This window comes from Stylophora pistillata, chromosome 4, assembly GCF_964205215.1.
Source record: "Stylophora pistillata chromosome 4, jaStyPist1.2, whole genome shotgun sequence".
Classification (NCBI taxonomy): Eukaryota; Metazoa; Cnidaria; class Anthozoa; order Scleractinia; family Pocilloporidae; genus Stylophora; species Stylophora pistillata.
The window spans coordinates 4084440-4099701 of NC_142522.1; the positions used below are offsets into that span (position 1 = coordinate 4084440).

The 15262-nt window shown below is 39.3% G+C and overlaps 1 protein-coding gene and 1 long non-coding RNA gene across 4 annotated transcripts; both read left to right on the top strand.

Annotated features, from left to right (window-relative positions):
- The first annotated feature begins 29 nt into the window (after positions 1-29).
- On the top strand, positions 30-4090 carry LOC111327052 (sigma non-opioid intracellular receptor 1). The gene is made up of 3 exons (XM_022931140.2): positions 30-212; positions 771-971; positions 3062-4090. Exons 1-3 carry the CDS (start codon positions 83-85, stop codon positions 3394-3396), a joined length of 666 nt encoding a protein of 221 aa, XP_022786875.2. The 5' UTR covers positions 30-82; the 3' UTR covers positions 3397-4090.
- A 679-nt stretch (positions 4091-4769) lies between these two features.
- LOC148732065 (uncharacterized) lies at positions 4770-11310 on the top strand. 3 transcript variants are annotated; one of them, XR_015999809.1, is made up of 6 exons: positions 4770-4797; positions 7132-7179; positions 7391-7444; positions 9077-9140; positions 9702-9745; positions 11138-11310. It is a non-coding gene; the product is annotated as an uncharacterized LOC148732065 (long non-coding RNA). The 3 variants fall into 3 exon arrangements; XR_015999810.1 differs by lacking the exon at positions 4770-4797 and having other exon boundaries at positions 6744-7179; positions 9702-9836; XR_015999808.1 differs by lacking the exon at positions 4770-4797 and having other exon boundaries at positions 6761-7179.
- Positions 11311-15262: the final 3952 nt, after the last annotated feature.

Genomic DNA, 15262 nt, shown 5'->3' on the forward strand with positions numbered 1-15262 from the left:
GTGAGTAACTGCTGATTGATCGCGGGCGAAGTGTCACGCGATTCGAAGGAAACAGGTCGTCGACAGGGAAACTCTTTCCACGATGTCTCTGCTCTCTTATCTAATTCTCTTCGGCTTTGCTATTATTGGGATTAATTACTGGCTACAAACTAAAAGTTATCTTTTCACGCCTGAAGAGGTTTCCAAGATAGCCAAGCGCCATGCAGGAAAAGGTGAGTTTGCGGCCTGTATAATTGTTCCGGTGCGGTACTCCACGGAATTCTTGGTCAAGGTTTTCTTTCCGGTTCGCCAAATCCTGACCTTATTCAAACAAAACATGCCATTTTTCTACTTCTATTTTCGTACCTTCCCTCTATTAGAATGCAAACCGATTTATATATCTGGCTTTTTAAAGTTTTACCTGTTTTTGTTACAGGGCATGCATAATTGCGTGCCATGAAGCCAAGAATAATGGTGCGCAACAATTCACTGAAAACAAAATATATTTTGGTTTATACCTCTCTTTCTCTTGTGCTGATTTGGGGTTGAAAAAACAATCACGTTTGCACCATAACCACCTACCCCCCCTCAGCCGGTAACTGGTAACCATGCGTGGCAAATCTTAGAGCATTAAAAAGGGATACCATAGCATCAGAAGGTGTAAAGACATGATAATAAAAAGGAAAATTCCTATATTTTGTACACGAAGGACAATTTTGCCATATAATTGGCTTTCAAGGGTGATCTTTCTCTTTTGTAGTTTCATGAAAATATAAATATTTTTTTCCTAGGTCAAAGCATTCATGTCATGTTCACAAAGATAGCTCTAGAACTGGAAAAAAAGTACCCAGGTCACGTCCTACCTGAAGAGACAAGACAATGGCAATTTGTGAATGCTGGAGGCTGGATGGGATCAATGTATTTATTGCATGCTTCTCTGACAGAATACGTGCTATTCTTTGGTACAGCTATTGACACACAAGGACACTCAGGTATAGTTTAACGTAAGGAGCAGCATTTTCTTTGACGTTATGGCTAAGTTACACCATTTTCATTAGCAAGTTATCTAATGCAAAATTTGAATGTGTGAAGCTGCACAGACAAGACACTGAGGGTTGTTTGAAGTGGAGCAGGTTGGTTGAGTTTAAAACAAAACTCAAGGTAACTGATAGCAACAACAAATTGGTTTATTCCACTGATTTTGTTCTGATCCTTCGAACCCTGATTCATTAGCTTGCTCCCCAAAACAAATGAGATGTAGGTCCTTCATCAGGAGTGTAACCAGATATATCCAAAGTAAAATTTTGTGGTGAAACAAGAATTAGAAAGCATTTTCACTAGCGAGCACGACAATTACAATCCCTGACAATCATGTGGAAAATCAATATGGTAACCATAATACCTTGTGATGAAATACAATGCTTAACTGTGTTTGTAATGCTGGACGCTTGACAGAACATATTTGATATCTTTTAGCCCTATAACTCACAAGATCTCAGACTGTTAGTTATCTTCCCTAGCTGTTACACATTTCCTTTCCAATTAGCATGAGAATTTGGTGTTAGATCAAGATAACAACTTTCACCTGATAAGTTTGAATATTCTCATTTCCCGTTTGCTGGATGGTATAGGATACTCCAGGGAGAGGTTGTATGTTAATCACTTGTGTGAGTTTAAGGGTTCAGGATGACAACTCTGTTAGTAAAGTGATAGTAAAGTTCTAATCAATACATCTACGTTCACTTGGAATAAAAGTGTTGATCTCATATTACCTGAATCCTCTCAGCCTTAAGAGTGACTTACACCCATTTCTCATTAATGTATCACCATTGAATCAAACAATAAGGTCATGAGAATATATTAATAATTGCACAAATTAACATTATGATCAAATACACATTTACAATGTTTTGTGAGGGACTTAACAGACTGCTTGCAGCATTTTACAATTTTTTGTGAAGACCAATTTTTAATAGATGCCCCCAATTTCAGTAAACAGGCCAGGCCACAACACCATTCCCTACTCTTTGTGATAAGCGTGTGGGTTCTTTAAACATCCCCTGCTAACCAGTACAATGAAGATGCAGGAGATGGGGTCTATATTGTTTTTCATCCTTCTCTGAGAAGACTAGAATTTCTATCCATTTCTTTATATATACAGTAGAAAGGTAGCATGATATTCTCCTCGGTTCTTTTAAGACCCTGAGTGTTGGTCCGGTCTGGGACCCAAACCCTTGACCTCCCGTACAGAAGTCCAAACCTCTACCACTTGAGCTAACCAGGCAACAAGATATATAAGAAACAATCACCTACTTAGGAAGCTCTTTATTTTTGGAGAAATTGTCCTCTTCAGTGCTTAGCAGATGTATACTATGGAGAATGTGTGTACCAATGTTGGTTTGTAAAGGGTTATCTCGTGGAATCGTGGTATTAAAACATTCCTTTAGTTAGTAAATGTTAACAATACTTCCTGAGAACAACAAAGAGGCTTTTCTGCATCACTAGGAGTTAAAAGGACCCGGATGTGCATGATGATGACGCATGCATCATTGACTAAGCTTGTGAGATCAACTTAAAGAAATAGTAGTTGCTGAGGCTAGAATGCATTTGAATAACTTGAACAGTACTTGCAGAACAAGACATCATGTCTTGAGTATCGCATTGGACGCATGTATAGAAACTGTAAAAATGAACAGTGCTTTAAGAATCTTGAAATATATTTCGCTCTTCGAGCCTCGGTCTTATTCTGCAAGTAGTTCAAGTTGTGAGGTCAAAATGGCTGGATATTGGCCAAGTTCTTTTTTCACATTTTTATGGACTGAGGCAAAGGTGAGGTCCATCAAAAAATGCAAAAGAAGAACAAGGCTAATATTTTGGGACTTCATCGCCATCATTGTACAAAAATTGCAAACTTTGTAAATTAGCTCCATGCACTTTTTTTCTAGCACAGGATTAAAGCAGGCAATCCCAAGCCCATCTTGCCCACTTGGGTAGCCAATTAGAGTGCAGGATTTGCTATATATTTCCCACTGGTGCTGCCAACTATGTAATAAGATGAGTTATTGTACTTTTATTATTTGAGGCCTCTACTGGGCAAACATTTCCGACACAGTACTAGCTGGCTCTCTACATCAGTGGAAAGACGGCACCCTTAAAAGTCAAGTTTATGGTCCAGGGGATCTTGTGTTTCACGGCTGTGGTGAGGTTGCAGCCGTGCAATTTTCAGCTGGAACATGGATGGTGGAATATGGTCGTGGCTTTGTTCCTTCCACCCTTGGGTTTGCACTGTGGGACTCCATCTTTAGTACACTGGATTTTGTTTCAGCTTCAAAACTGATAACAGTTTATGCAAAAGCCCTGGCTCATGAAACTGTATTCCAAGTGATGGAGATGATTGAGACACTCAGGAAGAAATGAAGGTGTAATTTTTGGTTAGAGTATAGGATCTTTTCCAATGGTTATTAACCTTCTTATGTGAAAAATATCCTCTCTGAATAGACATCAAGTGAATCTTGAATATTTAAAACAGACTGGCATGAGTGAAATTTACTTAGTTTATAAGGAAGTTGCTGTGCACAATTTGCATTCCAGAAGGGATTTTTGGGGGCATATCTATCAGTTAATGATCAGGAAAATAATCCTTAAGACTTTTGATAATGGTAGACTTTTGAAATGAGTGTAGCGGTTGTACAGGTGACCCTTTGTTGTCAAAGAGTGAATCAAACATGCTGGTCAAGAGAATAAAGGAAATGATCACCAACTGAAGAAGCTCTTGATTATTAAACAAATTCTCCTTGTCAGCACTTTAGGAAATGTTCAGAGAACAGTATGGAGAATATGCTTACTAGTGTTAGGGTTCAAAGGATTTTATGTGTCTTAACCAGAACTTATTCCAGCTTATTCAGTACATGACATCTAAGAGGACCTCAACATTTGTTCTGACCGGCCATAGATACTCTAATTACCGGTATTAGACTTTCCACTCCCAGCTGTGACCGATGGAGGTCATCGATACATAGATTACACTTTATGTTTTGTCTACGAAAACTCATCGTGTATCCTTGTAGACCTGTAACGGCTAAGAACATTAAAAATGGGTATGAGAATCACAGTTTAAGGAAAGGATCTGCATTTCTATTTCAGTTAACAGGATGCAGGTGATAGGCGTGTTCAAAGTTCTCATGAGAGGAGACGAGCAAATCGAGAATGTGCGAAAACGCAAAATGTGGCGTTCGCGAAATTAGAGGAAACGCAAAGAAAAATGCGACAGAGCGTCCGCTTGGTCGTCTTTTTTCTGCGCTCCCGTTTTCGCTCGTTGCCACCAACTGAGAGCCTGTCACGGGCTAACGCCGAGTGGGCGCGAGGAGCGCGCCGCGTCCTGCCCCTCTTGCGTGTTACTCGCCTTTAACGCTCACGTCGCGCCTGCCTCATCTCAGCTGATAAATCCACAGGCGGCCCAAACTCTCTTTGAGAACCCCACAAGGAACACAATTTGCATATCGATTTATAAGGATTTGTATGGGATTTTCTACAAGATATCCATAGAGATAGTTAAAAGTGAAAATATTAGATAGAAATGGCTTACCTTATTCCTTACGAGTGTTGCTAGCTCCTGGTGTCGTTATTTTACTGATTTCACTTGATTTAAGCGGTTTTTTTTAATCCTGGTTTTCTCTTCTTAAAGAGCCAAGTCTTCTCAAAGTCTTCTTAAAGTCTTCTCTTTAAGAAGAGAAAACCAGGATTAAAAAAAACCGCTTAAATCGAGTGAAATCGGTAAAATAACGACACCGGGAGCAAGCAACACACGTAGGGAATAAGGTGAGCCATTTTTATATATTATAATATTTTCACTTTTAACTATCTCTATGGATATCTTGTAGAAAATCCCATACAAATCCTTATAAATCGATATGCAAATTGTGTTCCCTTGTGGGGTTCTCAAAGAGAGCTTGGGCCGCCTGTGATAAATCCTAAAAAGGAAAACAATGGCAGCCGTGCCTGCTACTGAACTGATAACTAAACAGCGCGCTCCGTTATGGATTGCTTGGTATTCTAATTCACACAGTCTATGCGACTTGCTGGATTTCCATGAAGGATTCACCTTATCAAAGGGCTACAAGAGTGGATGTTAATTCAATGATATTTCTAATGGTTGCAGCATACAGCAATGTTTCTTTACCAACCCTAATCATTTCATTATCTTTCATACTTGAGGCCTTTTAAGAGGGATGTAGGAATCGACGATGAGAAACAAAGATACCTTCGACTGAATTGTAAATCAGTGGAAGGTCTCTATAGTTTGGAAGATCTCTTTGCTTTTCTCTTTGCTTCTTTGTCTCCTTGTAATACAAGATTAAAATCTTGTAATCCCATCCAGAGCAGGAGCAGAATAATGCCCCGAGGGTTAACTCAAATTATGGTCCTGAATAAGTACGTGACCGTTAATAAATTCTCACCCCCTCTCTTAATCGGGTTTTCTTTCCAGGGGCACGCAAATCTGGAGTAGGATACGAATGTCGAAAGTGCGCGGTCTGCTTGAACCGTTACGAAATCTAGTTCTAAGTATTCTGTCTAAATATCTAGAGGGTTTTAAATTTTAGCAAATGGGGAAAATTTGTTCTTTTAGTCATTGAACTGTCATATCATGGAAAACATATCTGGACAAAATCACAGTAGGAAATAAAGAACTTTTATTCAAGGGATGTCTACGTTATTTGAAAATAAACGCAACCTGGAGATCTCAGAAAAGCCGGCTGGGTCAACAATACTAAAATTCTAAGATTGCAAAGCAAAATACCAAAAAAACCCCTAAGGCGGCGATATCAATGACATATCTTCCCATTAGTGTAGTTTTGGTAAAAACCCATTTGTCTGGTGCGACCACCGCAAAAAAAGTGGATTTTGCGATGTTTCTGTCTCTCTTTCTTGTTTAGTGATAAAAACGAGCGATAAAAAAATATGAACAACGTTTCGACCGCTCCACGGTCATTTTCAATTCTTTTTCTCTTTTTTTTTTCCCTTGCAAGATAATGGCGGAGCTAAAGAGGGCTTCAGCGGCCTGCCCCCCCACTAAAACTTCCCTTGTACCTCCCCCCCTATCCCCAGAGGGCTACAAGAATCTGACAGAAGATATCTGTTTGGAATTCAAACCGGGTGTTGCAATTTTATTTAATCACTTTTTTTCGTTAGTTTCATTAGTGAGTTATCGAAACCATATAGAAAAAGCCGATTGTAACAAGACGACTTTCTGAGTATTACAAGGAGCGTTCTCTTTAAATAAGGATAGCTTTCAACGTTTCCTTTCTTGTATATCTGTAAATTATAACATCATTATTGTATTGCAATTTTAAGGTGGCGACAAGTAAAAATCCCAGACTACTTGTGAGAAACCGAGACACCCTTTCTGAAAATCCGTGAGAGATATTTAAAAACGACGCGAGAAAACGCCCCATTGTTACTATCACTTAAAATGCCCTAAGCAACTAGTTGAAATTGCAAGCTTTACATTATTTCTAAAAATACCAGGTGTAGCTGCATGAGATGGAAATGTAATAGTTTATCACACATTGTCTCGAAGGGTAGCAAAATACAGGAGAGAAATGTCGAGATTTTGTCGGGGTTTCAGGACCCCTATGGCACAATTCCACCCTCTTACCGCCCCTCCCCATCTAGTCTTCGATCCCTTGTCCCCCCTGTCCGTTGCTTATACTGGTGTTCTTCAAATACTATGTTCTGAAACATAGTAGCATTCAAAAGCTGAAGTTACGTTGTGACCCAGCGGCACAGATAGTTTAAAGGTTTTTTTTTTATTCAGTATTATTTTTGTTTTTACCGAGCACTCAATCAACGGCAAGCACGAGGGAGCTGTCACGCGTGTTTAAGTGTATCGCTTTCTCGCGCGTGTTTTTTAGTTTCGTTTGTTCCAAGGGCGGCCTGCTTCGCTGACAACTATACCTCTTGCATAGCATCGACATCAGTTCATATTCTCTTGGTCGACATCTGTATAACTTTGCCGATGAATTATTTGCAGAGAAATGTATTTTTTTTTAAATCAAAATTTTTCCTTTTACCCTGACACGTATAATTATTGTTATTATTATCCTCATTATCATTATTGCTACTCGAATATTTCTAATTAATTCTTGCAAACAGGGCCGAGGATGGACGAGAACCCGGAAGCATACATACGCCGACGTCTAGGTAAAATAAAACGAAGAAAGGATGGTGTGGGTTATATATATTAATCGGAGGAGTGCGGAAGAAGAAGAGAGTTTAGAACATTTTTGTACCTCCTCTCACACGCGCGTATTACTTACCATTGTGCAGATATGCGAGGCTCTTTTGTTTTTGGTTTATTTGTTTGTTTGTTTATGGCTTCAAAACTTAAAAGTTCTCCTTTCCTTATAAAAAGATCTACAGCCAATGATGGACGAGACCCCAGATGAGTACATTGCTCGACGTGAAGGTAAAGAAGGCGCTATTCCTTTTTCTTATTCATTCGCATGTAAAAGCATCATCGGGTAGCGCAACCTAGCCTTTTCTGGAAGGGAACGTCTTTCAAAGCGAGCACAAAATGCCAAGAGGAACATTGAATAGGGTTTAAAACATCAGACCACGCAGTTTAGTCGATGTTGACCACGAAAATTAAAAAAAAGGGGAAACAAGAATAACCTAGTGAGCATGAGTTACAGGCCACCATCAATGATCAAAATTCAAAACAGATGCAAGCGGGAAAAGACATTGCAAATATTTGTTGAGAGACTGTGAGGCGGAATTTGACATAGGGATGGAAAATAATGTCATTTGGCTTGTGCTGGCGAAGCAAGATTTAGATCGGAGCCTCCAAATTTCATAAATTTGATAAACGCTGGATAATATTTGGCACTATTTTTGTAGACCACCTGCATGAGGTATGCATTTAACATTCTGCGGAGTTAGATAGTTACCATCATTCTGGCTTTCATTGTGACTTCCTGGAAGCTTTCGAGCAAAGTCACGAGGTGAGGCCAAAAGAAAAATCGAGACTTTTTTTAAGTTTTTTCAATCACTTAAATCTTTCCAAGGCGAGTTTTGCTTCAAAATTCACAAACAAGTTTCATTTTCAGATCATTTTAATCCACAAGTTGGCCTTAGGTATTCTATGATTATTTTTTGTGGCTACTGTCTCCTTCAAGAGGCGAAGCCACATATATATGTGTCGCGATGAATGAATGAGTGAGTGTAACAATTGAATTCCGATCTTAACACAATATTTTGACCCGACGTTAGTAACTTAGTTTTTTTTTCGAAGTGCATGTCTTATAAGTTCGACATTTGCACTCGATACACACTTGAGTTCTTACCTTTTGTGATGTCTGGCTTACAGCCAGTAGTACATTATGTTTTCAGTTCTTGCCATGAAAATTTGGGAAGGCAGCAAAAGACAATGAGCATCTCACAGTCATTGGAGGATCGCGGGCGATTTAAAAACAAAATTTTTTCTTGCACAAATATTTTAGCAGGTTAGATCGGTGCATCGTGGAATTCAAGGAATATTTTTTCTTTAAAAGAACTCAGTTACCGTTTAATTCGGCAAATTATGTAGATCCCAAGGTATCAGTAATCTTTTCAGTTCTTGCCGTGACAAAAGTTTTGAATCATCTTTCTCTTCATCTTCGCTCCGACGAAGGGCTAACGCGCGAAACGTCAGCTTTTGCAATCGTTACGGTGGCCAATTTACCATTTCAACTTTGTTGATATATCCAAATTATTTCGTTACCCCCACCGACGCAGCCCCTAACAGTTTCTTTACTGAACTATCAGCCATTTCTCTTGTGGAACAGGGTACTTATAAATACGTGGGATGCGGCAGGTTTTCTCCTTTATATGTGAGACTCATTGATGCCAAGACAGCATCCTACAGTTTCAAGCTGTTGTCGTATAAAGTTCTAAAACAATTGCTTAAAATAAAGATAATAAAGTGCAGTTAGATTTAAATGCGGGTATCTTTCCGCTTTAATTTCTCCTTTGCATTGTCATAGTAAATAAGCTGTTATTTTTTTTAAGCAGTTTACTAATCAAAATATATATATATACTTTCAATTTTAATATTTTTCAGCGCTCTTATACCGCAGGCAAATCTGTAAGGGCCTGGAAGGAGCTGGGGACTACTGTCGAAAAATGTAATTTGTGGTAATCCTAATTAGCATAAATTAATATTTTGCCGGCACGTTTTAGAGGACTGGGGGTGGCTGCGAGGTACGCGGGGAGTTATGGGATCGTGGTTTGCAAGCAGAGGTCGTTAGTAGGGCAAGACATTCTACGGTCAGCCTTCACCGTGTGTGTAGCTCTTCATTCTCGTTTTTGTCTTTTGTATAAATTTAGAGCGTTACTTGCATAATACCTTAAGTAACTATGTAAAAGTATCATTCATATGATACCCTAAAACTCCAAGGGTGGCACCGCTGCCTTGGTCGTGGGTACACGTTCCCCGTTTTTTCCACCTGCTGGTTTTTGGGGGTTTTCGTGTCCGGCTTTAGTGCATTTAGTTCACTTTAATTGTAAAAGACTTCTGTTAGCATATCGATTCGGCGCTAGATAAACGGTGGCTTGGCTGGTCAACCCGCCCAGATATCAACTCTTTGTGTGTTCGGTTGAGTAGTGAAGGCAAAATTGGATACACTGTGTGCTTTTGAATAAGACCATGCATTATGTTGACAGAAGCAACTATGAATTTTTTACAGACACGCGATGCTCAGCGACTTGTCATCTTGAACAATGCAGCTAGGTATGGATTAACTCTAGTGAAGAGAGAATATTACCTTTCACCCTCTAAATACACCAGTGAAAGGATTCGTTCGCCTCACCATGGGAACGAGGTAACATCCTCTTTGTCGCTTTCATGTCACTTACACCACAGGCAGCCCCAACTTTGTCCCCAGGCCCTTTTTCCCCCGGTTTGACCTATTTGACAGCTTGTTGCTCTTGAGTTATAGGACTGGTAGAACATTATTCATAACGTTTTTATCGCTGATTTAAGATAGCAAAATATTGCTTGGTCTTTGTAACTCTTCAACTCCCGAAAGCGACTGACATGTAACTTATCCCTAAAACATCCTTACATTTTCCAGCATATAGGAAATGAGAATACTCAAACTCATCAGGTAGAAGTTCTCCACATATATCCAAGCATACTTTGGTCCAATATTTGTCCTAAAGGGAAGATTTTTGTCATCAAAATGGTCAAAATGTTGCGCTGACTAACTCGGCTGCGCCTCGTGTGTTTTGACAATGCGTTAACGAATGGCTGTTGATAAGAGTGCAGACCACGCTAAACCACTGTCGATTTGTTTTTTACTACAATGTCGACGTGAAATAAAACGGTTCTTTCAGTGCGTGACACGTTGCATGACACGTTGACCCAAGCAGCATTGTCTGTACTCTTATCGAAAACCGCAATTTGGTCAATCAGATTGCGACGGTTGTAAAATAATACTAATAATGGATACCTGATTTAGTAGGATTGATTGATTGGTCAATCAGATTGCAATGGTTGTAAAATAATACTAATAATGGATACCTGATTTAGTAGGACAGAAACGCAAAAAACTTGTGATGTGATTTGGATCAGTCCTCTTGCGTGGGTGTTTCGGTGCGCCAGCGAAAGAGGATTGCCGGCGTACTGAAACAACACAGCGGTCAAACGAAAGGCATTCGCAAGTGTATCAGTTCTGGTCAGCAGCTCCAATTTCCCCGTAAATTATCAAAAAAAAAAAAAGCATAAGAAAACCGCTGTCACGGCAATTATGCGAGGAAAAAATTGAAACGTTCATTAAATCTGTGAAACGAAAAAAAAACATATATATTGAAAAAAAAAAAAAAAAAAAAAGAAAAGGAAGGAGTGTTCTAGTACGGGTTACCTGTTGATTTACAACTTTTTCTGAGCTTTACCGAAAAAGCTATACGCCTTTGAAACACTGAACCTTACTTGCTAATGTGATTCGTTGCGTCCACTGAAACGCTCTCGGCCGAGTACTGCGCTCCACGACGCGCCTTGATCATCAAAGATATCTGCTTTGAAATAAAAAATTATGAAACCAGTTTGAGACAGGAAAGAGTCCGTAAGCAATTGTGTTTCCCCCCCTTCACTAATATTTTGTGGATTTTATATTTTTTTCAGGTTGCGACGTGGTCCTTTTGGTACATTGTTTTGATGGAAGGTTTTTTTTTTTGTCGATCTTGTCGAGACAAAATTAATGATTTGTAATGCAGAACGGCTGTACGTTAAGACAGTACACCCTTATAATAAAAAAATGTTGATTTTAACAATTAAAAACCACCTAATTTCCCGAATTATTATAATTGTTATTTTGTTTTTTCGCTAACTGAAGGATTGATGAAAGAAGTTACCGCTAGAAAAAAGGCTGGCAGATCGCTTTTTTTTCATGATCATTCGTCGATTTGTAAAGCTTTGAAAATCATTCCGAAGGAACTGTACTGTAGTTGCAGTCTGCTTAAATAGGCCATTTTCAATATATTAAGATTCAAACTTGGCTTGACCAAGGTTGAGGAATAAAGAAATTATTTCTTTTGTTTTAATCCCTCCTAGCCTCTGAGCAACGTTTGAATTTTTATATAACGAAAATGGGCTAGTACGTACTTAACAAAAATAACTTTTAGAGAAGCAATTTACATACTCTACTCCGCTTTTAGCGGGAAGAATTGAACAATTTTTAGCTTAACCATAAGAAGCTCTTGATTTTCAAAAAAATTCTTCATGAGAGTACGAATACTAGAGGGAGGGTGTAAAGCGTTAATAGAGAGTCGAAAGCAATCTGGCATCGATTTAGTTATGTTTCACAAAGACTTGTGTTTGGTCTCGAAATCTCGCGACACGTACTCTCGCAGCCCTGAGATGGTAAACTGAATCCAAACGTGGCTATGACTGAATATGTGAAAATCACATATGCGCACAGTAGTTTAAGAACCAGCTCCCAGTCAGCTTGTTGGTTCAGTTGGTAGAGCTCTGCACTGGTATCGCAGAGGTCATGGGTTCAAATCCCGTACAGGCCTGTATTTTTTTCAGGCCTTATTTTCACTACTATACTACTTAAGTACTGCTCGTTACTGTGAGGATCGCTTTCACATTCATTTCCATTCTAATATATTTTTATGACTTTGTTTGGATAACGCTCACTAGAAAATCATCTTGGTGATGAATCATTTAAAAGTTTTCTGGTGGTATTTGGGCCCTAAGCAACTCGGGTAGCGTAAAAAAACAAAAACAACAACAACAAAAACAAAGAAAAACAACCTCAGCAGCATATAGCTGATATCTGCAAGAGCTCATCTCCCATATTAACTCTTTGACGCTTAAAAAAGTGACTAACATGTAACTTCTCCTAACAAGATCACCCCTGAATCACGAGAACAAAGGAAACGATCAACTAACTAAAGAAGCTCGTGATTGTTTAAACAAATTTTCTTTGTGAGTTAGTAGGGTGGTTCGGAGAATTCTGAAATGCTATTCAAAACTTCAAAGCATCTCGGGTTTTTGCTTAACTTTATCGAATTCTCTTAACTCCCCGAGTGTTTAGATGAGGCTATGTAAACACGGTGAAAAACGTCCTTAAGTGATAAAAGGTTTTGAGGTCAAACGCTCATAAAAAAATTGTTTTCTTTTAAGAAGCCATCGCCTTCGTTTTCTACAACATGGGATGTAATCCAGCTGTCAAGAAAGCAACAGTAGGCACCAAAATAGTTACTATTACCAAAATAGTTTTAATAAGCAAACCAGCGACTCCCGAAAGACCTGGCAGACTATAAACGAGCTAACTTCTCGAAAATCTGGGAAAACGCCAGTGGCGTCACTAAAAGTGAACGGATTAACGATAACTAATCCGTTGGAGCTATCAAACGAATTCAATAACCACTTTGCTAATATTGGTCCAAAACTTGCCAGTGAGATAAATTGTGATAGAGATATCTTACCGCAACAGATAAACGGTTTAAGCTCCAACCCACCAATCCAACTAAAGTATTTTCACTTTTAAATAAACTAGACAAGTCAAAGGCAACAGGCCTTGACAAAATATCAGCTAGGTCTATCAGGGAATGTGCTGATCTTATTTGTGTGCCGATATGTGATATTTTCAATCAATCTATTAGCCAAGGGACGTTCCCAGACGACTGGAAATATGCAAGGATTACCCCTCTTTATAAACAGGGTGACCGCGGTGATGCTAACAATTACCGCCCAATATCGGTGATTCCAATAATGGCGAAGGTGTTTGAAAGGATAGTTTATGAACAGTTATATGCCTATTTGGAAGAGCACGATATTTTATGTCAAAACCAATCAGGGTTTCGTGCTAATCATTCAACTGTAACAGCTTTGTTGGAAGCGACAGATTCTTGGGCATATAATATTGATAACGAGAAAATCAATGGAGTCATTTTTCTAGATTTGAAAAAAGCTTTTGACACTGTTGATCATCAGATCCTTCTACCGAAACTAAACTATTATGGTATACATGGAAAATCTTTCAGATGGTTTCAGTCATATTTGGAAAACCGAACACAAAAATGCTCTGTCAACGGGTCGCTATCCAGTAGCTACTCGTTGACTTGCGGCGTCCCTCAAGGGACCATCCTCGGTCCATTATTGTTCTTATTATATATCAACGATCTTCCAAATTGCTTATCAAATTGTAAACCGAGAATGTATGCCGATGACACGCACCTCACATATGCGGGAAGCAATCTTGAGAACGTTCAGCTTTGTCTAAATGAAGACCTAGAAAACGTCTTCAACTGGCTACAAGCGAACAAACTCACGTTGAACATGACTAAAACCGAATTCATGCTAATAGGGTCGAGGCAGAGACTGAATAATCTCACAGCTTCACCAACAATTAGAATGAACAATACTCAAGTGAGCCAGGTTACAGCTACAAAATCGCTCGGTGTAATAATAGACGATAAACTCGATTGGCATAGTCACATCGAAAAACTAACGAAAAAGATCGCCTCTGGTATCGGGGCCCTAAAGCGAATTAGGCACCTGATCCCAGCATCAACCTTACATCTCATCTACCAAGCTTTAGTAAAACCTCACTTTGATTACTGTGACATTGTTTGGGGTAGCTGTGGGAAAACGCTACGAGACAAACTGCAGAAATTGCAGAATAGAGCAGCCCGTGTGTTGACTTTCTCTAACTATGATGCTGATGCAACTGAACTACTCGAGTTTTTAGGGTGGAAAAATCTTGCACGCCAGCAGGAAATCCATAAAGCCACCATGATGTTTAGATGTCTGCACGGGCTAGCTCCAAGGTATCTATATTCAAAGTTTACGTGGCGTGACTCTGCTTATGACCTCAGGGACTCTGAAAATAAGCTTAATATTCCACTACCGCGCACTAATTATTACAGAAAAAAGGCTGATAGTTTCGAAAGAAACTGTTTGGGGCTGCGTCGGTGGGAGTAACGAAATAATTTGGATATATCAACAAAGTTGAAATGGTAAATTGGCCACCGTAATGATTACAAAAGCTGACGTTTCGAGCGTTAGCCCTTCGTCGGAGCGAATAGAGGAATTGTGGGTTGTGTGTGCTTTTAAAGGCAGAAAATGGAGCTACGTTATTGGTGGGTGCATGGCAACGAGAAAAACATGAATAAATTAGTGGAATGAATAGCGTTCATTGATCCCTGTGGGATTGAGGCTGCCGGTTTGAAAGATGAGCTTTTGTTCAAGATTTTTACGGCTTTCCGTGCCACCTAAGTGCAAGGAAAGACCGCAGATTGCCATATGTTGCTTAGAATGATGAGGTAAATTAAAATGTCTAGCGACTGGTTTAGATGTGTCCTTGTCATTCTTTTCCACGTCTCGAAGGTGTTCTTGGAATCGGTCACCTAGTCTTCTGCCTGTTTCGCCGATGTATATCTTTTTGCAATAAGTGCAAGTTATGCAATAGATTACATTAGCGGAGGTGCACGTGAAGTGATTGGTGATCTTAATGGATCGTTTAGGTCCCGATATTTTATCAGTGTTGTGAATGAAAGGAAACGTTTTGCATCGTGCACGAGCGCATTTAAAAGTGCCTGGTTGCTCATTAGTCTGAAAAGAACTTCTGACCAGAAAATTGCCTAAGTTTTTGTCGCGTTTGAATGAAATGAGCGGAGGCTGCGAAAAGATAGTGCTTGTCTCTGGATCGTTTTGAAGTAATTTGAAGTTTTTAAGAATGATGGATTTAACTGAGTGGTTGTGAGGGTGAAACGTGAGAGTGAATGGAATGCGGTCGGA

Bases quoted from the DNA above. Each gene is read 5' to 3' on its own strand.
- LOC111327052 (XM_022931140.2), top strand. From the start codon at position 83: ATGTCTCTGCTCTCTTATCTAATTCTCTTCGGCTTTGCTATTATTGGG. The intron at 213-770 runs GTGAGTTTGCGG...TTTTTTTCCTAG, and splicing joins CAAGCGCCATGCAGGAAAAG to GTCAAAGCATTCATGTCATG. The intron at 972-3,061 runs GTATAGTTTAAC...TTATTATTTGAG, and splicing joins TGACACACAAGGACACTCAG to GCCTCTACTGGGCAAACATT.